Source organism: Ursus maritimus, unplaced genomic scaffold (assembly GCF_017311325.1).
Source record: "Ursus maritimus isolate PB19 unplaced genomic scaffold, ASM1731132v1 scaffold_21, whole genome shotgun sequence".
Classification (NCBI taxonomy): Eukaryota; Metazoa; Chordata; class Mammalia; order Carnivora; family Ursidae; genus Ursus; species Ursus maritimus.
Window position 1 is genome coordinate 10,769,869 of NW_024424564.1, and position 27,173 is coordinate 10,797,041.

General features: G+C 39.3%; 2 protein-coding genes across 4 annotated transcripts in view; one reads left to right on the forward strand and one right to left on the reverse strand.

Annotated features, from left to right (window-relative positions):
• The first annotated feature begins 1,440 nt into the window (after nt 1–1,440).
• Nucleotides 1,441–27,173, forward strand: part of MDM2 (MDM2 proto-oncogene) — a 28,527-nt gene continuing 2,794 nt past the window's right edge. Inside the window, exons 1-11 of one of the 3 annotated variants that reach the window (XM_008684272.2) lie at nt 1,441–1,775; nt 2,287–2,352; nt 2,503–2,587; nt 5,540–5,614; nt 7,863–7,996; nt 12,395–12,444; nt 15,821–15,888; nt 16,013–16,109; nt 20,366–20,526; nt 24,417–24,572; nt 25,311–25,388. In XM_008684272.2, the coding sequence (XP_008682494.1) occupies nt 2,507–2,587; nt 5,540–5,614; nt 7,863–7,996; nt 12,395–12,444; nt 15,821–15,888; nt 16,013–16,109; nt 20,366–20,526; nt 24,417–24,572; nt 25,311–25,388 (900 nt within the window). In that variant the 5' untranslated portion in view covers nt 1,441–1,775; nt 2,287–2,352; nt 2,503–2,506. The remainder of the gene's footprint in view (nt 1,776–2,286; nt 2,353–2,502; nt 2,588–5,539; nt 5,615–7,862; nt 7,997–12,394; nt 12,445–15,820; nt 15,889–16,012; nt 16,110–20,365; nt 20,527–24,416; nt 24,573–25,310; nt 25,389–27,173) is intronic. The other 2 variants (XM_008684271.2, XM_008684273.2) reach the window with 2 other exon arrangements.
• On the reverse strand, nt 10,359–11,837 carry LOC103656868 (heterogeneous nuclear ribonucleoprotein A1-like). Its single transcript, XM_008684270.2, is given in 2 exon segments — nt 10,359–11,634; nt 11,637–11,837. Coding segments are annotated over 2 exon segments (1,119 nt in total). The 5' UTR covers nt 11,818–11,837; the 3' UTR covers nt 10,359–10,696.

The window sequence follows — 27,173 nt, forward strand, 5'->3', positions numbered from 1 at the left end:
AAGGTCTGTCTCTAGCCTGAGCTTCAGTTCCACATTTTCTACCACTGAACTCTTCGTTCTGTGATGCATAATTCAAAACTCAACAACCAGCCAGCTTTTCATTTCCTCTAGACTTTTTGTCAGTGGTATCCTCCTTCACTTTGGGTGGAAATTCAGAGTCAGCCTGGTAGGTTCTATGACAGAGGGCAGTATGACTATCTTGTTCACTCCCTGTAGCCTTGGGTAGTGTTTGTTACACATGGTAAGTTTTTAATACCAATTCCTTGAAAGATAGAATCCATGCCTCAACCACCTCTCTCCTCAACACCTTAAATCCTATCACTTCTTCCCTCATTTCTGTTCTCTTGTATTTTCTCCATCTCTTGAGATTTTCTTATCCTATGTCAGTCACACAGTTTCACAACCAGAAACCTCACTGTATTTGATATGATAAAGATGAGATTTGTTAAAAGCCAAACCCAATCCCTGAATATAATAATGTTAACAATTCAATCAATTGAATGACCAGTATGTTTAAGAAAGATTCCTTTCTATAGGCTAGGGAGTGGGAAAAGGGAAAGTTACAACTTTATTAAAAAAAAAAAAAAAAGCCCCTATAAAAAAGGACTAATTGCTTCCTGGACAAAGAATCTCGTTTTTTTTGCAATGACTGTGCTTTTGGGTTGAGCCACCTCAATTCTTACGTCTTCACTCATTTTTTAAATTGCCACGTCTATGTGCCAAAAGGAGAAAGGTGAGTCTTTCAGTAGAGCTCCTAACATATAAATATATATTCTTAATGAGAATGCATGTTATATAAACAAACCCAAACATTCTAAAAGCATAAAGTGAAAAGTAACCGCTGTTCGTTATCTCCTCCGCCACCCCGCATCACGGTCGCCACAAGTCTTCTGCTTCTCCAGCTAGAACATTTGTATGCGTCGTGTACAAGTGTATATTGTAGTAGTTTTAATCATACTTTTTAAAAACAAGTCTTGAAATAACTCATTTGTATACAACTCCAGTAGCTGGCGGTGTGGGCTTAATATATCGCACAGCTGTTAATTTTGGTTTCGTTTTTGGTAGCGGCACTTAGGGCCTGGTGCCTGCAGTTTCCACCGCGGTCGGGAGTTGTAAACACATGACACACAGAAATAGCACAACGGATAAAGAAGTCCCCAGGGTCGCGCGCCAAACGAGGCGCGGCGGGCTGGGCCGAGCCCCACCCCAGGAGAGCTGGCAGACGAGACCCGCCGGCCCCACGGCTGCCCCGCGCCCCCTCCCGCCCTGCGGGGCCGCGGACCTGTGCTGTGCGCGCCGCGCTCCGGGGCCGCCCCCTTCGCGGAGGCGGCCAGCCCAGCCCCCTCCCCCCATTGGCGGACGTGGTGTGCCCGGGGCGCGCGCGCGCGTAAACGCCCGGATGAGCCGCGGCTTCCGGCGCGCTCCCTTCGGGCAGTAGGGGGCGCGCGGCGGGCGCACCTCGGCTGCCTCGGCTCCTTCTGGGGCCTGTGCGGCCCTGTGTGGCTGGGAGGAAAATGGAGCAAGAGCCCCAGCCCCAGCGGCAGCTCTAACCCCTCTGACCGAGGTCCTGCCGCTTTCGCCCCCAGGAGCCTCCTTCTTCTCCGGACCTGGTGCGTTCGAGCACCCCAGTGGGTGCCTGGGCCCCGCGAGTGGAATGGTCGCCGAGGCCCAGGGCGTCGGGTTTCTGCGCGCCCAGTGAAGGGAACTGGGGAGCCTCGAGGGTCTCCGCTCCCCATACCCTCCAGGCGCGGACAGCCCCGCTTGGTGAAGAGCAGGTAGCGGCGGGGAAGCGCGTGGCAGTTCTGGGTTTGTTTTGTGACTTGGGTCTCCCAGCTGGCAGTCGTTTGCAGTCTCGTCCCCGCCCGCAGCCTTTGTGCATTTGGTGGTGGGGGGCGCGGGGCACGTGGGTTTGTGGAGGTTTTTGTTGGTAGGACGCGAGGTTGTAGCCGCTGGGGAGGAGGGCGGGGTTTCTGGCCCGTGAGCCCGGCGGGCGGGGGCCGGGGGGACTCCGCGGGTGGTCGGGGTAAAGGTCATGTGGGCGGGGGTTGTGCTGAGCTGTGGTCCGCAGTCTCCCGGCTCGGGGTCCGGATAATGACAGGTGCCTGTTCTGTAGCCTGCGTGAACCGGGCGCCGTGTCTGAGCGAGTTTGGGCTGGTTCTGTGAGCAGGTTGACTCAGCTTTTCCCTTTGGGCTGGTCAAGTTCGGACACGTTCCTAGGACGCAGTAAAGGGAGCTAAGCCCTGACTTGTCTCCAGCTGGGTCTATTTAAACCATGCTTTTTCCCAGCTGTATTCACTGGCGATTAGATACCTGTGGTCAGCGACGTAGAGCACTTATTCTACACTGATCCAGGTAAGGACCCGCTTGCTACTGGCTTTAGTTTTAATAAAAATAGTATTTAAGGGCATTATTTACATCTATTCCGTATGACTTTTTTTTTTCCACAGATGTTTCATTATTTCAAGTTTTTATCTTGTGTGTTTTTTCTTCCCCTACTCGTAGGCAAATGTGCAATACCAACATGTCTGTGTCTACTGATGGTGCTGTAAGCACCTCACAGATTCCAGCTTCGGAACAGGAGACCCTGGTTGGTATTTTTGTCTCAAGTGTAACTTTTAAGAATAATTGATTTTGTGAGGTGATCTACTAAATTCCATAGACCCCATTTATAGCATGGTTCTCTAAGTGAAATTGTATGTACACAGCTTAAATTCTGCCATTTATGCCAGGCATAAATGCAAAAGCTGACTGTAAGAATCGGTATTTATTTTCTTAGTCCTTTATCACCCTGGATTTAAAATTGAGTTCCATTAACATTCTTAAGCATGGATGTTTAAGTGGTGTTTGTTATTGCCCGATTTTTTTTTCTATTTTGACTTGCCTGTATTTAACTTTTTAGGTGGTTTCTAAAAGTCACAAAAGCAATTCATGCTTGTGAAGATTTTAGGCATTACAGAAGTGTAAAAAGTGAAAGCTGAAAATTCTAGTCTTCTCTTTTGACCATGTCTCCTTTTAGATTTTTTCTGTGTGTGTACCCACATATATACATGCAGGTTTTAATCTGTGATTGTCTTGTTTTGTTCTGTTAAGACAGGTGTGGTGCAGATTCCATTCACGTAAATAAATCTATAGAATTCTGCTTAATGGCTCCATTGTGTTACAAAGCATTAGTGTACCTTTTTAAAAATTTATGCCTCTGCTATAGGTTTTTTTGGATAGGTTTTTAAAAAAAACTGCCTTTAGTTTTTGAGTATTACAAATAGTGTTGCTTTGTATGTGTATCCTATGTTATGTGACTCCTTCTGTAAGATTTTGTCTACAGAAGTAGAACACCTGGGTCCTAAACTATACATATATTTGATTGCTATTCATAACTTGCTAACAAAAGATTGTGACAGTTTTCCCTTCTGCCAACACTGAATATTATCAGTTTTTATTATTTTGCTATTTTTATGGTAAAAGGTTCTGTATTACTGTTTAAATTTGTATTTCCCTGATCTCTCTTGAGATTGGGCATCTTGTCATTTCTTTTGGGATTTCTTTTGGGATTTGCTTGGTCTTATCTGTCCGCTTTTCCTTTAGGTTTATGGTGTTTTTTCTTAATAATTTGTAGTAGTTCTCTGTGTTTCAAATATGTAACTTTTATCATTTACAAAGTTTGCACTTAATTTTGTCATCTTTTTCCTATTGAGAATGTTTTTATGAAGTCAAATTTATTTTGTTGGTTTTTGCATTTCACATATCATGCTTTGGAAGAACGCTCCCATCCCAAGATTATACAGATAGAGCCCTATATTTTCTGGTAGTGTTTTTAATTTTCACATCTAGATCTTCATCTGGAATTTATCTTTTTGTTATTAAATGTAAGATTAAGAATGGTATTGTCTTTTATAGTGTTCTTGCATGTCTTTTAGGTCTTAATAAAAAACTGATGGCTTTCCATTGCAGATTTTTACCTTGAGTTCTGTGTAGTTTGAAGTTAATATAACACACATAAAATTTTAGGAGGAAAAAAAAGTAATTTTTTTATCTTTCAAGCGAGAGTTCATTATTTAAGTGACCTGAAAGTAAAGTATATATGTAAGCACACACACACAAAAGTGTGATCAAAACAGTTAATGAATCAATACCACACTTATTGTGTATTTTAAGTTTTTTGGTTATTATTTTTAAAGATTTTATTTATTTGAGAGAGAGAGAAAGCACGAGCAGGGAGAGGGTGCAAAGGGAGAGGGAGAAGCAGTCTCCCCACGGAGGTAGAGATGTGGGTGGGACTCGATCCCAGGACCCTGGGATCATGACCTGAGCCAAAGGCAGATGCTTAACCGACTGAGCCACCCAGGCGGCCAGTGTTTTGGTTATTAAATAATATTCTGTTGATTAGCTGGAAATAGGCAATTTTCTTAAATCTAGTTTTGATAGTTAGATTCCAAACTGAGATGCTGTTAGATTTCAAAGTTAGGCAAAGGGTAGGAGTATATTGAAGAGAGACACAGAGGCACCAGTCTATGTGGACATGGCAAGCTACAAAGACACTTGAGTTTTAAAGATTTTGATATAGCAACGGTTAGGGAGAAAGAGTATATTATATCCCTGCCTCCTTGCCAGTTATTTTCTCCATACCACTTGGAAAACCTCTAGATCGGGGTCAGGCACACTATAGCCTGTGGGCCATATTTGGCCTCCTGCCTATTTTTGTAAATAAAGTTTTATTGAAATGTAGCCATGGCCTTTGGTTTACATATCTGTACTTCTGAGTCAGACCATCTGGCAGGAAAAGCTTAAAATATTTACTATCTGGGTCTTTATAGAAAAAATTGACCCTTGATCTAGTTGGTGGGTTCCTTATCATCCCCCCACCCCCAATATCTAGCACTGTCTGGTGCATGGTAGAAGCTCAGGAAATGTTCGTCAGGAGATACTTGAAATGCAGACCTACTAAGAGGTAGCATGATACAGTAGGAAGAAAATGCTGGTTTGTAGTTGAGGGTTGTGAGTTGCAGTCTCAGATCTGCTCTCAATTATCCTTGTTAGTTGTTTAAGTCCTCCAGCCTTCAGGAGCCTAATGTGTGGAAAGAAAAGATTGGGAAACGGAGCTACCCTAAATACTTACTCTTTTCTCTTGGATTTTGCAATTTAGTTTATGGTAATCTCATTGGAGTATTCCATTTATAGTTAAGTTTGTAAGGTAGTAAGCAGATAATAGAAATAGCTGGAGGAAAAAGAATAATTTTCACTGCCTTGGCATGGATACTATGTTTGTTGCAGCTGATGATACTTGAGGATTCTGTGATTATTTGCATAGTGAAATCTCAGCATTTTTTTCCAAATTGCCTTGACAGTCTATGATATTCAGTTTCTATAGTCTGTTATGTTTAGTGAAAACATTATGACTTAGTTTTTGAGTTCTAACCTTGTGAGATTGTTAAATATAACGTCTGCTACCTTAATTGAAATTCTTCATGGAAATGCTTGCTGTGGAGCTTATAGATCTGGAATAATTTTGGAAGCATAATAGCAGCTTTTTTGTTCTTTGTAGGTTAGACCAAAGCCTTTGCTTTTGAAGTTGTTAAAGTCTGTTGGTGCACAAAAAGACACTTATACTATGAAAGAGGTAAGCTGAATTAAGAGTTAACAAGATAACTAATGTCTTGCTAGTTACATATAGCCATGGGGGGAAATTGGCCATATAGAGGGATTTTTCAGTAAGCAGCAGTATTAAGTATTGTGGTCATTTGAACTACAATTTGAAGCTGAAATTCTAATTATTCTTGAATACCTTTTCTCAGCTAGGAACTCTGAGACAGAGGGAGGCTCTGCAGGGGTTCTTAGCATTTTTGTGCAGTGGACCCCCTTGGCAGACTGGTAAAGTCTTCTCAGAATCATGTTGCTAAATGCATGAACCAAAATGTATAGATTACAAAGGAAACACATTATGTAAAAAAGTTATCAAAATGGTAAACAAGTTTGTGGTCTATGTGCTTTTCTGAGTGTGTTTTTTTATTAACACATGAAATAAGATTTAGCAGCAGATCTAATAAATGTAATTTCAGAATAGTGAGGAGTATAGTTAGTATTTTGAGATGTTTACACCAAGCATAGTATGATATGAAAACACTTGTGATTTTTATTGGTGACAGAAATCACAGGTATTACTAATGCTTTGTGGTTTGTGGCCTATATTCATAATTGAAGAAAAAGCTAAATTTCAGTTAAAAGTTAGTGAAAATATAGATAGAAATTTTTTTCCATCCAAATTAATGGACCCCCTGAATTCTATCCAAGGACTTCTTGGGCATCCATGGATCCCAGGTTAAGAACTTCTGCACTAGCGATATATGAGTACAGTATACTGATCTTTCTGGGATAGAGGTGAGCTGAATCATGAACATATGTTCTATTTAATGGATGCGTTTCAATGTAATGTTCTCTAGCTTTAAATTGTGCACAGAAGCATGATTTTCAGTGAGACATTGGGCCATCTTAGGCAAAATTTCATTGTGAATGAAATGTGCCTTTTTCCCATCTCTCCCACTTAGTTTATGGGGCCCAGATTGCTTACAACACCGAAGTAACTTATCTACATCAGGATAGTGGGTCAGGAAGAGACTCCACGCCATTTTCCTTTTTCAGCCACACTTTTTATAAACTTATGGGGTGTTTGGTAGGAGTGTAGGTTCTCTTCTTCCTTTTCCATTGTTTATCAACTTATCTTCAATCCATAGTCACCAGGGAATATTCCTTTAAGTCTGAGGCCTGCTTAACCAGTTAAGTCTATGGACAGTAGAGGAGCTTGCAGGGAGGTGTCAAGGTTAAGGATGTTTTTGAGGTTAAGGATGTATTTAGGGCTGTTAACTTGGGTTTGACTTCATGACCATCATGTAATTGGTTAAGGAAACAAAAAGGTATGCATTTAGTACTAGAAATGAGGAGAAAATTGATCAGGCCATTATAAAGGTGTAGAATGCTTATGCTAAACCACGTAACAGTTATATATGTATTGTCTGATTGAGTTTTCAGTTGCAGGATCTTTGTTTTGGGGCATATGGGAGAATGATGACAGCTAGTATGGAGTAGTAGAAAAAACACTGGACTAGGAGTCAGAAGACCAGGTCCTATTTCCATATCTTTAATACAGTGAAAACAATTCTATGAAATATCAGAGAATGAGACGGTACTTGTAAAAGTACATTTAAACTGTAAAAAAAAATTCATACATATTTAGGTGGTTAATAGGTTTGTATGTGGATATCTTAAGATGTATCACTTCTTTGTCTTAATGGAACATACAATATTTAGCTGTATAGGCATGAGTCAGGGTCACTATTTTGATTATTGTTTTATAGATTATATTGATATCTTCAAGAGTTCATTTTATTCACTGAATTCTTCCAAACCGTTGTGTAGATATAATTGGTCACGTTCCTGTGGTCCTCATCTGTGATGACTTCAGAGGCTGTTGAGATGTATGGTGTTTGGGATTATTTACTGTTTACTAAATGACTCCAGGTCACTGCTATGTTTTAGTTGATGTTTTGATTTTGCAACTTTTTATTGCTCTCAATGGTTTTGCATTTTGCTGCCTTTTCCCTTCTCCGAGTACGTAGTTCCTAGATATCTGGGCAGAGTTAAAGTCTGTTAGGCACACTTTATCTAAGTAAATTGGAAAAGCAATGTCTACTCCCATAAAATTAGAAGGAAAAGATTCAAAAGCTTTTTTGAGTACTGAATGGTTGTTATTATAGACAGTTACAGGTATGGTTGCAGGTTATGTAACCATCTTTAGATAAATGAGATATTGAATGTATTTGAAACTAACATTTAATTTTCTTTAATGCTCAGAAATCTTATTTCTGTTTCAGGTTATATTTTATCTTGGCCAGTATATTATGACTAAACGATTATATGATGAGAAGCAACAGCATATTGTGTATTGTTCCAATGATCTTCTAGGGGATTTGTTTGGAGTGCCAAGCTTCTCTGTGAAAGAGCACAGGTAAATTCTTCAGCTTAGTCCGTTGTAAAAAGCCAGTTGGGCAAACATTTCAGTTTACCTCCCTCTTCACTGCCTTTTGTCAGAGAAAAATTGTTGCTGTATATATAAAAGATGCGGAAATTTAATTTCTTAGTAATATAGCATATTGCTTGAGAACCTGAGTTCTGGAATCTTATAAACCTGGGTTTGAGACCTAGCTCAGTCATTTACTAGCTGTGTGACTAGGTAAATTGATTTACCCTCTCGAAGCCTCAGTTTACCCTTACTGTAGGGATAATATAAATACCTCATGTGGAGGTTATGAAGAGCCAATGTGTAAGAAGCAATGTTTGACACATAGAAATCATTTAAATGTTAGTCACAGGGGCATCTGGGTGGCTCAGTCGTTAAGCATCTGCCTTTGGCTCGGATCATGATTCCAGGTCCCAGGGTCCTGGGATTGAGTCCCACGTGGGGCTCCTTGCTCACGGGGAGCCTGCCTCTTCCTCTGCCAGCCGCTCCCCCTGCTTGTGCGTGTGCGCACTGTCTCTCTCTGACAAATAAATAAAATCTTTAAAAATAAATAAATGTTAGTCACAGTTACTGTATCTTAAAAAATATTGTTGCAATTACTTTCAAAGACAATCTTTAGACCACACTGTGGTAAAGGCTTAAATTTGAGCCTTACTTTGGAGATTATTTTGTCATATACCATTACAGCACTTAGCCGAATTTAACCCAGATAACATTTCTAGAATTAGTCTACTCAGAACTGAAGACTTTTTTCAGTCTTCGTTCCTTAAATTACATTTGGAATTCCTTTTCCCGTTTGGTTTAGCACAGTCCATGTAGAGCCTTAGCATGCATGTGTATCTTAATAAATGGGATGAATACTTTTCACCTGAAGCAATTAATTAGAGTCTACTGGTATTTAATGTTCAGTAATACTATAGCTAAAAAGATAATAATTAAATGGAATATTTATAACTTTAAAACAATTTCATTATATAACCATAATATATATTCATTATTGGGCAGTAGGAAAAGACAGAAAGCTAAGAATAAGGGGAAAAAAAGACTATAGTTTGTCATTGAATGGTATTTAAAAAAAAATAGTTTCAGAGAGAGCATGAGCGGAGGGGTGGGGCAGAGGGAGAGGGAGAAGCAGACTGTCCACTGAGCAGGGAGCCCAATGCAGGACTCGATCCCAGGACCCTGGGATCATGACCTGAGCCGAAGGCAGATGCTTAACCGACTGAGCCACCCAGGTGCCCTTCGAATGGTATTTTTACCTGTTGTTTTTATATTATGTGCAGATGTGTTTTGACCCAGTTGTGAACATACCATATTTAATTTTGTCATGATTCTTAATTTAACACTATATAAACACCTTTCCATTAAGAAATCACATTTATCTAATAAATTTGTTACTGTTTTATACTTTGCCTTGGGATATAAGCTTTATTTTATAAATTTAAGAATTAACTGTATTGGTGATTTTGTACCCTTTGAGTGTTGAATCTTCTGATAATGTTCTGAGGTATTGTATAGTTTCTCAAATTGAAAGCATAATTTACAAGTTATCTTTGACTTGAATTCTTGTATGTTGAGAGGTTAAACACTGGGGAAATTATGTACCTGGAAAAAGAATATGAATAGGAATATTGATATTTATGAGTTTATGGGGCTGTATCATTAGTCCCAAAGGTGAAAAAAAATAGTTGGGATTGGCACTTCCCCTTAATCATGAGAATTAGAAATGATAGCATGTGACCAGTAACATTGCCTAAAATCATTAGTTTAAAAGAAAAGAAGGAAAAGTGTACCATAACATCAATGAAGACTAAAATAAGTGAATTGTCTTCCTATTGGGATATAAGCTCCCTGAGGGCAGAGATTAGTTTATATTTTATTCCTTTTTTTCCTCCGTTTCTAGAACAGTGGTTCATAGTACGTTTTCAGTCTGTATATATTAAATGAGTGAAGGAATCTTCATCTTTTTTTTTCAAGAGAATATTAAATCGTTTTTTGATTACACATGATAATGGATGATACACAAGCTTTAATCCCATCTTTAATTTTATCTGATACCATAATTCAATTTAGATATATTGCATAGGATGTGCCAACAATCATATTAATAACCAAATAAACTCCAGGACTTTGCTTCGGTGACCCTTTTAATGGTGAACTCCAAGGTCACAACACATTAACTGTCAGTTCAACTACACCAAGGTTTGTGGAGACAATGGCTTCTTGTGCCCAAGCAGGTTGCAAATAAATTTCGAATGGAACCTGGCATCATCCTGAAGGAATTCTAACTTCACACTATTGGGGTAGTATACCAAGACGGCTTCAGAGTAGACTAACTTTACACAGCACATTTAAAAAAAGACACATTTATTCAGCGTCATGATCAGACTATTACATTTAGCAATCAATAGCATGGGTGCAAAAAAAAAAAATCTACATTAAAACCCTTTGTTGGAATGCTTTACACTTTCCACAGAACAGAAATTAAAATAACCTGTTATACAATTAGTCACAAATACAGTCCTCGAGTTTTTTGCCCATACACATGAGTATTGTCTAAAACATGTCTTCTTTGTAGCAGCTAGGCCCTGCCATGCTTGGCTGAGTTCACAAATCTGTTGTAACCTGTAGCTTCCCTGTCACTTCTCTGGCTCTCCTCTCCTGCTAAGCTTTGTTTCCTGGCAGTAATTAAAACCTTCTGCCACTGCCGTAGCTACTGCTGCTGCTGGAACCACCATAGCCACCTTGGTTTCGTGGTTTGGCAAAGTATTGGCCTCCACCACCATAGGGGCCAGAGCTTCTGCCCCCAAAATTTCCTCCTTTCATGGGTCCAGAATTTGAGGATTGATTGTTGTAATTGCCAAAATCATTATAGCTTCCGCCACCTCCAAAGTTGCTTCCACTACCACCGCTATAGCCGCCTCCGCCTCCTCCGTTGTTATAGCTGTCATAGCTGCCACTCCCGCCATAGCCACTGCCCTGGTTTCCATAACCCTGTCCACCACTTCCATAGCCTCTGCTTCCTCCGGAGTAACCAGGGTCGCCTCCTCCATAACCACCATCATTACCAAATCCGTTATAGCCATCCCCACTGCCACCATATCCACCACCACCTCGACTGCCGCCACAGCCACCTCGCCCACTGAAGTTCCCTCCACGACCAAAATTGTCATTCCCACCAAAACCACCTCCACGACCACCACAGAAGTTTCCAGAACCACTTCGACCTCTTTGGCTGGATGAAGCACTAGCCATCTCTTGCTTAGATAGGGCTTTCCTTACTTCACAGTTGTGGCCATTCACAGTATGGTATTTTTGAATGACGATCTTGTCAACAGAGTCGTGGTCGTCAAATGTTACAAAAGCAAAACCTCTCTTTTTGCCACTGCCTCGGTCAGTCAGGATCTCAGTCACTTCAATTTTCCCATACTGTTCAAAGTAATCTCTTAGATGGTGTTCTTCAGTGTCTTCTTTAATGCCACCAACAAAAATCTTTTTCACAGTTAAATGGGCACCAGGTCTTTGAGAATCTTCTTTTGAGACAGCCCTCTTTGGTTCCACAACTCTTCCATCCACCTTGTGTGGCCTTGCATTCGTGGCTGCATCCACCTCCTCCACAGTGGCTACGTGACAAACCCAAAGCCTCTGGAGCGCTTGGTGTTTGTTTCTCTCATTACCACACAGTCCGTAAACGTTCCCCACTGCTCAGAATGGCTCCTCAGACTCTTGTCGGTTGTTTCAAAGCTCAAACCTCCGATGAAGAGCTTCCGCAGCTGTTCAGGCTCTTTGGGAGACTGTGACTTAGACATGACGGCGGTGGGAGGGGAGACTTAGGATGCTTACTCGGCGGCGTCCACGGGCAGAAAGGAGTTGGAATCTTCATCTTTTAATAGATTTTAAGATCAAGAAAGAAAATCCAAGAGGTGATTAATGGAAGTCAGAATTAAAATCAAGTTCCTCTATAGTGGGTTTTGTATAACCCACTGCCTTTTTAGGCAGTCTGCTTCTAAGCTTTAAGCACAGAGCTAGAAATTTCTTTTGTGTTTGAAAATACATATATCAACCTGCTTCTGCACTCACACCCATTCCCTGGGGTCTTTTGGTAAAGTACAAATATGGCACATTTCAGGAAATGGAGATATGAAGTCTTTTCAGCTAGAGAGACCTTTGTGGTTAGTCAGAGTAAGTGTATGTAATCACCGTACGACTAATTATCATGATGCTTTTCAGGACCTGGAAGCTTGCCAGTGATGTAGTTTGAATGCAGTGATTTAAAATTTAGCTTGTGTACAGTATTTAAACATATATTTAAAAGTGTGGTTAAGTCCAGTTTAATACATTTTTATTTTAAAATGTACATCTTTTTCTTTTTTTCCTCCCTACAAGGAAAATATATACAATGATCTACAGAAACTTGGTAGTAGTCAATCAGCATGGTAAGTTAATTCTGAGTACCATAAACAACACCATAAAAATATTTTAAAGACATTTTATGTATGTGGAGTCATTTAACAGGAAGAAATGAACTATATGAACTAAACATAATACTAAGGTTCTAAGGCGTATTTGCGATATGTGAAGTTAAATACCTTATTCCATCAATGTAAGCCTTGGGATGTCAGTATTAAAATTTGTTTTGGAAGATTTCTGGATTTTTTTGGGGGGGAGGAGGTTCACAAGCATTTATTAAACACTTTATTTTTAAAATTTATTTTACATTTTTATTTTAATTCCAGTGTAGTTAATATACCGTGTTGTATTATTTTCAGCTGTACAATGTGGTGATTCAGCAAATCCATACATTAGCTGGTGCTCGTCGTTACAAGTGCACTCCTTAATCCCCATCACCTGTTTAACCCATTCTCCTACCCACCTATCCTCTGGTAACCATCATTTGTTCTCTATAGTTAAGAGTCTGTTTTTTGGTTTGTCTCTTTTTTCTTGGTTTTGTTTCTTAAATTCCACATATGAGTGAAATAATATGGTATTTGTTTTTCTCTGACTTACTTCATTTAATGTTATATTCTCTAGATACATCCATAGTGTTGCAAATGGCAGGATTTCATTCTTCTTTATGGCTGAATACTATTCCATTATATATATATGTATTTATATATATCTCTCTCTCTTTCTATATATGTATCTATATATTTATATATCCTATTTTCTTTATGCATTTATCTATTGATGGACACTTGGGCTGCTTCCATAGTTTGGGTATTGTAAATAATGCTCCGTTTATCTTTTTGAATTGGTGTTTTTGTATTTTTTGTGTACTCAGTAGTGGAATTACCGGATCATATGGTGATTCTATTTTTAATTTTTGAGAAACCTCCATACTGTTTTTCACAGTTTGCGTTCCCTCCAACAGTGCATGAGGGTTCCTTTTTCTCCACATCCTTGCCAACATTCGTTGTTTCTGAAAGGTAGATAATTTCAAGGCCATGCTTACTAGAGATATGATCAAACCTTGAAACATGTATTGAAAGGGTTTGAGAAGTAATATAGATACATAAGTAGGACCATTTGAATGGATGAGCCCTTTTTTGTTTGTTATTTGTAATAGACAAAACTTTATCAATTTATTTGTGTAAGTGGCATTTAATTTCTCTACCTGTAGACTAGCAGTTCTTAACTGGTTGTTTGTTTTTGGGTTACATACTCCTTGGATTATCTGATGAAAGCATTGGGTTCTTATTTCAGAGACACACAAACATAAACATATACAGTGATGCGCTGGTGAATGTTTAACAACCCACTTTTCAGGGGAAAAGCCCTGGTCTTGTGGTGTTTGCTGAGTTCCACGGTGTAAATAACTCCCACCATGGCCATTTTCAGGTTACATGCATGGGGTTGGTAAGAAAGGTACACAGTCTGCTTTGAGGACCAGTAGGAGCTGGCTCCCCCCACACCATAGACCTCTGAAAGCCCGTCCTTGAGCTACAATTAAGAACTGTTCTCAGAAGCTTCCTACAGTGAACTGGCTACTCTCTTGTGCTTCCACTATTCTGTATTTAGACTTTATTGTTACATTGTTTTCTTACACTTATTTGTATTTCTGTTTCTTGTATCCTAACCAGGTTTGCATTATGCATCAACAGTATGGTGTTTTATTAATACAATGTTTAATAAATGAGTTGAATGCTCTTCCAAAGTTAGGACTTAAGGCCCAGAAAGGGCATCACTCTTATCCTAGAGTAGAAGTGAGACTGGTGACATGTTTTATTGTTTTACAAAGCTCTTTATGAAATCAGGTGAAGGCAAATAGAACAAACGACTATAGTATTATAGTAGTATTTTCAGTTTTCTTAAATATTATCCCTGATGTGTTCATTCATTCGTGTAAAGAAACCTTGGTAGATTACTAGGACAATTAATGAGATGGTAACCTGTAGATTACTTGGGTTATTTCCATTCTGGATTTGTTTCAGGTTTCAGTTTAGTAGAATTAACTTCAGAACTCCTGTAACTGTGTTCTCAACCTGTCACACCTAGTACTTCCTTTTTATTACATCTGTATTGTAACATCTTTTATTACATTAAAACAAAATATAATCTGGCTGTATATATACAACTTAAAATCAGTATAATACATAACCCATAATATAAAGAAATTATTATGATAATGTGCATAATTTCAGAATGTTAGCGCGTGAGCCTGACATTCCTATTAAGATGAGAATGTTTCCCAGGGAGTAATAAAGGGTGTTTGTTTATGATCTTTGGCAGCTCTATTCCCTATCTGAAATTTTGACTTCTGAGCTCTGGGTCTATATATCCAACCACAAACTAAACCTACCTACCTGAATGAGTTTCATCCACTTCGGTCATTATCTTTCTATCCTAATCTGTTTGTCTTCTGAAGTTTCTCTCTTGGTGAATGGGACCACCCATTTATCCATCCAAGGCAGAATCTTGGAGTCCTTCTTGACACCTTTCTCCCTTGCCTTGTATATCAGACACCAGGCCTTGTTGGTTTTTACCTTTTTAACTTCTCTGGAATTGATCTTTTTTCAATGCCGTAGTATAGGCTTTAATACTTTGGCATTTGTAGTTTTGCAGTTACTGTCTAGTACTGGCTTCCCTGCCTCTGCTCTCTTTTTCTTCTGTTTTGCCAAAGTTTTTAGGGGTTCCTTATTGTTCGTTGGATAAAAAACTTGCTGTGAACTAGCAAATCAGTCTTATCTATTGGATTAAACGTTTTTAATGGTGAGTGGCTGAAGCAGTGCCATAGGGCAGCTTCTGAAGCTGGGAAGAATGCGGTGATGCAGGTTGGACGGCATGCGTGCTGCTTGCTGACGTCCTTGAGCTGTTTCACAAGCCACACGGGATCCTAGATCCTGCTTACATTCCAGGAATAATTGACTACCTGTAATTCCCTGCAACAAGCATTGGTACTTCACTTCTGGATGCTTTTTTCATGGGGTGCTCCCTCAGTCTGGAATAGCCTTTCTTAGTCCTGCTGCTTCATGTTCTATTATGTGAAATCTTTCCTGATTCCTTGTTCCTCAGACTTTGCCCTGTCCCTACCAAATAATCATTGCTCTGTGTTCTTCACTGATTTATCTTACAGTACTTCTTTTATCCTGTTTATTATACTTCCATTACTCTTAATGTAATACTACTCTGTATTAAAATTGAATTATCTTATTTACATCTCCAGTATCTAGCATGGGGTTGGCTTCTGGGAGATACACATTTTATGTGTGTTGAAAGGTTAAACTGTGTAAGGAGTTTGTCCTGGACTGGCAAACTAGTGTCTTTCCTAGTTGTGATTCTTTGTTGTTGTTGTTGTTTTTTTCCCCCCATCAGAACCATCAGATTCAGGCACATCTGTGAGTGAAAATAGGTGTCACCTTGAAGGTGGGAGTGATCAAAAGGTAATCTTGAAATGAACACGTTCTAGTATGATGTTTCTTGAAAGTTAGGTTATTTTAAACAAATTATTTTTAGCTTCCTGGTGTTACAAGTTCGTTTTTGTCCCCTCTCTCCCCGAATGCTTAGGAGCCGGCGCAAGAGTTGCAGGAAGAGAAACCTTCATCTTCAGATTTGGTTTCTAGACCGTCTACCTCATCTAGAAGGAGAGCAATTAGTGAGACAGGTATATACGATTGTTTAATAGACACTTTCAAACAGCTTTTCAGTGTTTATTCTCTAATAAAATTAATGCATTTAGGCTTCATGAGATTGTGTTTCGTTTTTTAGATGAATTTCTGAGTTTCTTTCGTTCTTATTTTTATGTGATTTATTTGGTTTAAAAATTGCTTTCTTAGCAACATCTTTCTGGTGGACTGTAGCAGGCACGGTTTCCTGGGCCCCACTGGAGTTCATAGTCCGTTGTCTATTATTCAAGATAATAGAGGACAAGTGTATATCCTCTATATTAGTCCTTAGTTACCTTAGCAGTTAAAATATTTGTTGCTTCTAATAAGTGATAAAACACTGAGTGTAAAAGCAAAGTGAATAACATCTAGAACTGAAGATGAGATAAAATAGCTGAGAACATTTTACAGAGAAAAGATAGTGGAGGAGGAGGAGGCTGTTGCCTGATTAAAGTCATAATAACTAAAACTGCATGATGCGGATGAAAGAAGGGTTCAAATCAGTGAGATAGACTAGATAAACCCGGACTAGTGTGTACGCGAGGGCAGAGGGCGGTAAGGACACCTCTGTTTTGTTAACTGCGTGGGACTGAAACAAATGGTCAGTTATTTGGGGAAGAAGAAACAAGTTCTGTCTGTACCACATGCCAAAATGAATTCCAAATAAGTTTAAAAGATAAAGAAATTATATTTGAAGGTTATTAACTTTAAACTTGACAGTGTTAATACCTTTATTATGTAAAAAGTTCCCCAAAGTTGATTAAAATATTAAAAATTCATATAGCAAAAAGGGCAGAAACCCACGTTTTTCATAGTAAATACAAATGACTGATAAATAGGAGGGAGTTTATGGATGTTAGTGATTTCACTTTATAGACAATAAAAAATGCAAAGGTGTCTTTTCTAGGCTATCAAAGTAGCAGAGATGAATTTTTGACTCATCCTTGTTAGCTTGTGTGTTGGTACTGTTGTACTATTGGTATATCAGTTGGTGTAAGTTGTTGGTGTTAAACTTTTGTGGATTATAAGAAGGTATGTAGTTCTTACCATTTTTCCAGTAACTGTACTTCTAGAAATCTATTCTAGGGATATAATCAGAAATTCAAAGATTATATATGTAGAGACACTAATTGCATCATTTATAATTGAAGACATATATGATAGAAAATGTCATCACTCTCGTTCATGCCGTTGCCCTGTCTCTCTTTTTTTTTTTTTTTTTTTAAGATTTTATTTATTTATTTGACAGAGACAGCCAGCAAGAGAGGGAACACAAGCAGGGGGAGTGGGAGAGGGAGAAACAGGCTCATAGCAGAGGAGCCTGATGTGGGGCTCGATCCCAGAACGCCGGGATCACGCCCTGAGCCGAAGGCAGACGCTTAACTGCTGTGTCACCCAGGCGCCCCTGCCCTGTCTCTCTTGACCATAGCAGCATTGTTCTGATTTTCTTACTCCTAGTGTTCCTTCATGTAGTACCAAAAGAGATGGTAAAAGGTAAATTGAAATGTATCGCTTCCCACTTAGCCACTTTTGTTACTTCAAATAAAACCCACATTTTTGGGGGCACCTGGGTGGCTCAGTTGGTTAAGCGTCTGCCCCCAGCTCAGGTCATGATCCCAGGGTCCTGAGATCTGGTCCCACGGTGGGCTCCCTGCTCAGTGGGGAGTCTGCTTCTCCCTCTCTCCCTGGCTTGTACACACTCTCTCTCTCTCTCAAAGAAAGAAAGAAAATCTTTAAAACAAAACCAAACCACACTTTTTACCTGAGCCTACAAGGCCGTGGTCTACCTTTAACCATTTTTTGGCCCTTTCCCCCCACCTTTATTGTTTCCACTGTACTGATTATTTGGTTCCTCAAGTCAAAACTCCTTCCTGCTTTAAGGCTGTTTGCACACGGTTTTTTTCTGCCAGCAGTTCTTCCTATCTCTGCTTACATGGTCAGCTCCTCATTTTTCTGTTTTTGCTTAAATGTGACCTTCTGAGAGAGGCTGTCTATAACCGACCGGAATCTCTCTCTCCTTTTCCTTAGCCCCAGCTTGTTTCCTCATAGTACTTACTATCATTTGTAAATAATTACGTTTTGGTTGCCTTGATGTTTGAAATTAAACTTCCTCTGGTGGCAGGGATGATTGCTGAGTTCACTTTTGTGTACCCACGGCCTAGCACTGTGCTGGACAGTAAGCAGGTGCTCAGATTTGTGGACTAAATCATTGAATTATGATGAACAGTATAGGGGCGCTTGGGTGGCTCAGTCGGTTAAGCATCTGTGTTCGGCTGAGGTCATGATCCCAGGGTCCTGGGATCAAGTCCCACATCAGTCTCTTTGCTCAGCGGGGAGCCTGCTTCTCCCTCTTCCTGCTGCTCCCCCTACTTGTGCGTGCACTGTCTCTCTCTTTCTGACAAGTAAGTAAAGAAAATCTTTAAAAAAAAAAAAAGTATCAAGGACTTATGATCTAGTTGTGGAGATCAACACAGAATTACTTAAAATATAGGATATAAGAGTGTTTGGAGAATTCAGAGGAAAAAAGATGTCTTCTGGCTAGGAAGGTCAAGAGAAGGAAATGGAGTGAGCAGAGGCGTGCGAGTTGTACCTGTTTCAGGCATATGGATTATAGTTTATTTAATCCCATAACCCTATTTGGTACTGACATAAAAGGCGGCAGTAAACACCTTGCCACATACATCCTTAAGTAATTACGCAGGTATTTCTCTCTCAATCTCTAGGATAGAGATTGCCCACAAAATGTATCATTTTAGATTTCTACCAACAGTGTATAAAAATGTCCTCTCTCTCAAATCTCTTGAAATTTTTTCTCTCATTTTAATTTTTGTAGTTCTTGTGGGTAAAAAATGGTATCTTGTTTTAATTTGCATGTCCCTGGTCAATAAGAGGTAGGAGATTTTTTCATATGTTTATTTAGTTCTTTGTGTTCTGTGAATTGCCTTTTCATATATTTGACTTTATTTTTTTTTTTTAAATCAAGTTTTGTTTTACTTGATTGGTGGGAGGACTTGTATTAAGGGATAGTAACCATTTTATGTATGTTGCAGATTTTTTTTTCTGGTTAGACATTGCTTTTTAACTTTTATTTTGCCATGTAAGCCTTAATTAATATAGTCTTATCTTGATAAACTTTTTCTTGAGGGCTTTGCAGTGCTATTATCATACTTCCTTACCCCAGTATTATAAGAATATTATTCTCTTACAACTATTTGGATGGTTTTATTCTTTGTTGTTTGTCTCTTTAATTCACTTGGAATTTATTTTTATATTTGGTACACTGCATGGTAGGACTCTCACGTTCCTGACAGATTTGGTAACGTTATAAGTCAGAGATAATTTATTATTTAAAATACACCATTTTCACTGGTTTTGTTTCCTATTGAAAACACAGGGTACTGAGGAAAATGTTAAGAATACCTTCTAAGTAGGGGGTGCCCAGGTGGCTCAGTCAGTTGGGCATCCAACTCATGGTTTCAGCTCAGGTCATGGTCTCAGGGTCGTGGGGTTGAGCCCCGCTTTGGGCTCCGTGCTGAGCGTGGAATCCGCTTGAGATTCTCCCTCTGCCCCTCGCATTTATGCTCGCTCACTCGCTCTCTAAAATAGGTGGATCTTTAAAACACACGCACACACACAAACTTCTAAGTAAATTAAACATTTTTGGTTCTTTTCAGAAACAAATCTTATATCCTAAAGTATGATTTTGACAAAAATTTTAGCTTACTTGCTTAATGAAAGCTCTAGATGGGTTAAATTAGTTGTGACTTAACGGAGATGATGTTCTGAAAGAAGCTTAAAAAACCTTTTTTTTTTTTTTAAGTTTATTTACGTATGTACATAAGTTATCTCTGCAGCCAATGTGGGGCTCCAACTCATCACCCCGAGATCACGAGTCACACGATCCTCCTGCTGAGCCAGCCACACACCCAGAAGCTTGAAGAGCTTTTTTAAAAATGCAGTGTTCTAGGGGCGCCTGGCTGGCTCAGTCACAGAGCATGTGACTCTTGAGCTTGGGTTCCTGAGTTCAAGCCCCACATTTGGTATGGTGCTTACTTAGAAAAAATACAGTGTTCTGTCATAGCTCTCAGTGGGACAGATCCAATAGAAGTGTTGACTTTTGAAACAGTAGTAATTGTGACTATTTTTAATTTCATTGAAATTAGATTTTGGTACAAATAGGTACTCAAGGCAGCTCATTTGCTGAATGAATCATAGTATAGGGTTTTAATTGACTTGTCTTTCTTTATGTATCCAGAAGAACATTCAGATGAATTACCTGGTGAACGGCAGAGAAAGCGCCACAAATCTGATAGTATTTCCCTGTCCTTTGATGAAAGCCTTGCTCTGTGTGTAATAAGGGAGATATGCTGTGAAAGAAGCAGTAGCAGTGAATCAACAGGGACACCATCAAATCCGGTAATCTCTTCATTTTAAATAAAGCAAGACTCTTGAGGCGCCTGGGTGACTCAGTTAAGCATCTGCTTTCAGCTCAGGTCATGATCCTGGGGTCCTGGGATCGAGCCCCACATTGGGTTCCCTGCTCCATGGGGATCCTGCTTCTCCCTCTGCCCCTCAGCCCGCTTGCGTTCTCTCTCTCTCTGTCAAATAAATAAATAAAATCTTAAATTGAAACTACTATATAAATCTTCTCCACTCCCAACCCCAAGTTTGAGAGAAGAGTGGGAGATAGTTGTAGGGTATGTTTGGTAAAATTAGTACCAGTATTAATAGTTGTGAATGTCATCCTGCATATTGGAGAATCTTCGTGGGCCACTGCACCAGAAGTAAAGTCAAATAAATAGGAGTATAGAGTGGTCTGAGGATATGTTGTTTTACTTTTTAAAAAATAAGGGAACAAAAAAGCAAATTTGGTTCAGTTACATATGTTAGAATTCTAAGGCAGTTTTGTTTTGAATATTTAGAATAACAATGTCTTTATTTTTGTAGCTACTAACGAATAAGTCAGCATAGTCTAAGCCACATATTTGCCACACAGAGGCCTAGATATCAGGAGAGGTCTGTTTACTAAGGCTGTGGAATATAGGTATGTTACTGCATGGGTGGTGGGAGAGTTTTAGTACTTTTTGATTATTGATAGAAAATCCCAAAGCATTAGGAGTAAAATTCTTAAGGCATGTCATTGGAAGAAGTTTGGTGTAAAAAAAAGAAAAAGAGAAAGTTTTTGCTGACAAGAATGCCTGACAAATGGAATATTATCTTTCTTTGTCATTAAACATTTGTCTTTAAAATATTAAAAATGGAACTTTTGTGTTATGGCAATATCTCATGGCCATTATTCTGGATATTAGTGATCATTTTATAGTTCCTAGAAGGTGTAAGGGACTGAATCAGTTGTGATAGTAACCTTATTCTTACTTTTTCTGTAATGTTACTTCTCACATTATGTTTACATTTTTCTCTTCCAAAGCAGTGATTCTAATGGATACGGGTGGACTGTCCAGTTAGAATTTACTAGAGCGGTTACTTCTGTAGGCCACTAGGTGGCATGGACAGCAAGTTCTTCAGTCAACCCGTCCGTCAGTGTTTTGTGTCCCAGGTTCTGTCTGGTACTGGGGTGGAGTGGTAGTCAAGGTAGATATGGTCCCTGCCCTCAGCGGGGGACACATCATCAACAATGAAATAGGTAATTAAGACATTTAATAAATGCTATGGGAAAAAAATACAGGTTATTGAGGCCAAATATATGCCATCTGAAAATTAAATCCAATTAAAGAAAACTTGACATGTACACAGACTTCATGTTTGGATGATGCTATTCCTTACAAATGATTTAAATAGAACTCCTATTCCCTGCTAAACTTACAGTCTTTGTTACAGTTGTTTCAGAATTCTAGTTGAATGATACTTTAAGTCCTTGTTTTTGCTTTCTACCTGGGACACTGCCCTGTTACCAAAGTAACAGAGGTATTTATTTTTTCTTTTTGTTAGTTCTATCCTATATTGTCTTCTAAAAATTCTGTTAAAAAACCACTGTTTTTCAGGCTAAAATTCTAGTTGTGAAAGCTTTTGGTAGGGCAGGGTTTTTTCCTTCATTTTAGCTTATCCGATATGAGAATGTTACAGTCCTCATTTGGTGGTGGTGGTCGCCAGTTTGTGAAGGGGGTTAAAGAAAAGTGCATTTGCCTTCCATCTTTCTTATGGGTTTAATAAATTGGGGAACTAAGGCTATATTTTAGGCTCTATACTAGGCAGTTTATACGATATCTCGGCAGCCTCAAATTCCATTTACAGATGGGAAAGATAAGCTTGAGAGTTTTAAATAACTTGTTTTAGTTCCTATAACTAATAATTGCCACAGTTGGCATTCAGGCAAAACCAGGGACTTCTGACTTCAAAATTTAAGATCTTTCTGGTGCTTTTTACAATATTTTAGAAGTTTCTGGGTCATTCTTTTTTGAACATTAGCCAAAACTTTAAAAAACAGCTTTTAACTTGATTTCTTCTTAGCATTCTAGAACAGGGGTCGGCAAACTTTTCCTTAAAGGGCCAGTTAGTAGCTCATTCTGGGCCTTGTGGGCCGTATGGTCTTTGTTGCAGCTACTCAGTCTGCTATCGGGCTTAAAGCACTCGTAGACAACAGGAAATGGCTGTGCTCAGTAAAACTGGATTCCTTAAAGTAGATGGCAGCAAGCCATACTTTGCCAACCCGGACTGTAGGGGATACTTGCTGAGACTTCAACCTGCCTTGTGATTTACCCCCATATTCTAAACTTAGTGCGCTAAATGCTAGTTAATTGATGTATCCAGTTTCTTAGGTTACTTTATTAGAGATTGTATTCTAGGAGCCCGGTGTGGGACTCGATCCCAGGACTCTGGATCACGCCCTGAGCCGAAGGCAGACGCTTGACGACTGAGCCACCCAGGCGCCCCTTACTACTTCTTTCCTAACATCGCTATAAAAAAAGTCTTTTGATCTTAGTGTTTATAAAATACTTTGCTTTTATAGATAATAGAAATATCAAAGATCATTTAATCCAAACTCTTCTCATAGATGAAGTAGCTGTGGTCTTTACAGGTTAATATGTCCAAGGTTAAGTAGCTCCTTAGTGGCAAATCTAGAAGAGTGTTTATATCCTGATCCTTAGACCACTGTACTTCTAGTTCTAGCTTTTGGCTTTGTATATGTTCCTCTTGTTAGCCACTGATAGCAAATATTATGGGATTAATGGTCTTATTAGGGTTCTTACACTATAAAATGAGGAACCACATGAGCTGATACAGAATTTTTAAAATAAATTTTAAAAAATTATGTCTGAGGGGCGCCTGGGTGGCGCAGTCGTTAAGCGTCTGCCTTCGGCTCAGCGCGTGATCCCCGCGTTCTGGGATCGAGCCCCACATCAGGCTCCTCTGCTAGGAGCCTGCTTCTTCCTCTCCCACTCCCCCTGCTTGTGTTCCCTCTCTCGCTGGCTGTCTCTATCTCTGTCGAATGAATAAATAAATAAAATCTTTAAAAAAAAATTATGTCTGAAAGCTGTTTCAAAGAAATTATTCTCAGAGTTCATTAAAAAATCTCATGGGGCTCCTGAGTCGTTCAGTCCGTTAAGCGTCTGCCTTTGGCTTAGGCTCCCTGCTCAGCGGGGAGTCTGCTTCTTCCTCTCCCTCTTGCCTCTCCCCCCTGCTCCTTCTCTCTCTCTCTCTCTGTCTCCATCACACTCTCTCAGATAAATGTTTAAAAAAAAATTACTGTGTGGGTTGTAGCTACTAGCATTCTATCAATGGGAAGATATAGAGATTAAGACATGTTTTTAACTCAAAGTGTGTATAACTCAGATCTCTAAGACTTATGCATGCAAGATTATGCATAATTTATGTGTAAAAATATGTAACTGTTATATATTTATATATAAAATATATTCAGTATGTAAGTAAAGACTTAAAAGGGGAAGTACTCTTTTAGTTGTGGTATTGACAAAAGCTTTAGCAAAAAAGGATGAGTGGGACTTAAAAACTGTGAGGTTATTCCAGTGAGAGAGCTAAATGTGGAAGTTGAAGCGCCATGTTTGGTTGAGGAAAAAAATGTAGAACTGGCTGGTTGCTCATATTTGGGGGGTGGGGGGGAGTGTTTAGTTGGAGAGAAGATAAAAATGTTAATGTGGTCCTGGGTGAACCTTGAATGTCCAGGGAATTTAGCCTTTTTCCTTTATGTAGCAGTAACCCAGAATCTTACTCTCGTGACATTGTGCAGGCGAGACCTAAGGAAGTAGGACAGCAGGGGTGAGCTGGAAGCCGTTACAGGGGCCAGTAGGTAACGTACTTTAACTTTTTTTTTCTCCCCCTGATTTTAGGATCTTGATGCTGGTGTAAGTGAGCATTCAGGTGACTGGTTGGATCAGGATTCAGTTTCAGATCAATTCAGTGTAGAATTTGAAGTTGAGTCTCTCGATTCAGAAGATTACAGTCTTAGTGAAGAAGGGCAAGAACTCTCAGATGAAGATGATGAGGTAGTTTTTTCTCTCTAATTACAGTCTAAAGTTCTTCAGTATTTTCTGTATTCATTGATAATTGAAATAATAATGTATTCTGATTTCACTTAATCTTTGACTTTTGATTTGTTCAAACTAGCATATGGTTTTGTGGACTTGAGGCTTTTGTAGTTCCTTGTTGTCTGGTTTATATTCTTGTAACTATAAATGTCAAAAAGTCAATACTTCTTAATGAACATTCTTATAATAGTCTTATTTTAAAACAGTCCCCCTCTTTGGCATGCCTAGCTGGCTCAGTAGGTGGAGCATGCCGCTCTTGATCCTGGGGCCAGGAGTTCGAGCCCCACATTGGGAGGTAGAGTTTACTTAAAAAAATAAATTTAAAAAAATTCCCCTCTTTTAATATTAATTTACTTTTTATAAAAGTAAAGCGTGCATACGGTTAAAGTCCCTGGAGATGACCTTCAACATCGTTGGCTGTTTCACAGTTAATATCTCCATATTTATAAAAATAAAAATGTTTATACTGAATTTTTTGCCTTACTTATTTTGAACATCCCGTCTGATGCCTTTTAACCATAGTGGGTCAGGATTTCATGGTCGTCCACTTTTCCCCCTTTAACTCACTTATTCCATTTGACCTCTGTCTCAGAATTTCTCATTTATAGTAGTACATGCTTTTTGTTTAGGACTTACCACTTTTCCTGGTTAAGAAAAAAAGGTGATGAATTGATGCTAATGGATTTGTTTTATTAGGTATATCGAGTAACTGTGTATCAGGCAGGGGAGAGTGATACCGATTCATTTGAAGAAGATCCTGAAATTTCCTTAGCTGTAAGTATACATGTCCTTTTTTAAGGAATTAAGAAAACATAGAGGTTAAGGTTAGAAAAATACGCATAGTCTGCTTCCTGACATGAGGTAATTTCTATAAAATTAAAATCTTTTTAGAAAGTGTTAAAGCATTTTTGTTCTTTTATTTGTTGTGTCGGAATGTAACTGAATGTTTTTTTTAAGATTTTATTTATTTGACAGCGAGCAGAAGCAGGGGGAGCGGCAGAGGGAGAGGGAGAAGCAGGCTCTCCACTGAGCAAGGAGCCTGATGTGGGACTTGATCACAGGACCCTGGGATCATGACTGAGCTGAAGGCAGACCCTTAACTGACTGAGCCACCCAGGCGCCCCTGTTACTGAATTTTTTAGGGTGTGTGGGTGTGTGTGTGTATTTGAACTTTGAACAAAAATTTTTTTAAAGGTTTTATGTATTTGAGAGGGCAGAAGTAGGGGGAGTGGCAGATGGAGGGAGAGGGAGAAGCAGGCTCCCCACTGAGCAGGGAGCCCGATGTGGGGCTCGATCCCAGAACCCTAGGATCATGACCAGAGCCGAAGGCAGACACTTAACCGACTGAGCCACCCAGACGCCCCGGAACTTTGAAAATTTTTTATCGAAAATTTCAAGTACGTGCAGCATAGAGAGTAGTATTATATATCTCTAGTATATTTATCACCCGGCTTTAACCGTTACCAACGTTTTGCCAGTCTTGTTGATTTGTACTAGAGAATGTGGTAGGTAGGATTTGCCGTTTAAGAATTCAGGACTAGGGCCGCCTGGGTGCCTCAGTCAGTTGAGTGTCCTGACGACTCTTGATTTTGGCTCAGGTCATGATCTCAGGGTTGTGAGATTGAGTCCCGCATCGGGCTTGGTGCTCAGGGGGGAGTCTGCTTGTCCCTCTCCCTGTGCTCCTCTTCGCCTCACCCCTGCTCACACATGCACGTATGTTCTCTTTCTCAAATAAATAAACAAAATCTTTAAAAAAAAAAATTCAGGACTAAGGGGCGCCTGGGTGGCTCAGGTAAGTGTCCAGCTCTTGATTTCGACTTAGGTCATGATCTCAGGGCTGTCAAGGTGGATCCCTGCGTTGACCCTACGCCCACCGTGGAGCCTCTCTCTCCCTCTAAAAAAAAGAAAATAATAATAAAAGAATTCAGGACTTAGCACACTTATATTTCATGTTTGTGTTTTTTTAACTGAATATTAATGCTTTAATTTTTGTTCTTAATATTGCCTTTAACTATATTTGAATGGGAAATCTCATTTTTCTTTGCTGAGTTGAAAAGTTATCCAAATGCAAAAAAGATGAAATTGTAAAATTTTTGAAAAAAATTTTTGCTGTATTAGAAAATAATTCAAGTAACTAGTTGACATAGATCCTGCAATTTATCGGGCTCTTTGAAGCACTTTCTTTCCCATATTATAAAACTTCTGTCTTTGGTTTTTATCAGTTGGGTAGCATCCTACTTTGAGAACTTGGAAGAACTAATGTGAGAGAATGAAGTCATCTCCATCCTTACTGCTACTTTCTTAGGTCATTTGTGAGGCAAATTAAAAATGGTTATTCATGGCAAGTTTTACATGGACATTGTCCTCAGGCAAGAACCATGCTTCAGTTACGATAGGGGGATAGGATGTGTTCATTAAAGAGCCTGGGGATGGTAAGGGGGTTTCTTACCCACATGGCGTGACGGTGGAAAGGCTTGGGAAGTAAGTTGAGGTATGGGAGAAGCAGTAAGCACTTACAGAGATGAGGACACAAGAAAGTATAGATAAGTAAGGGGCATA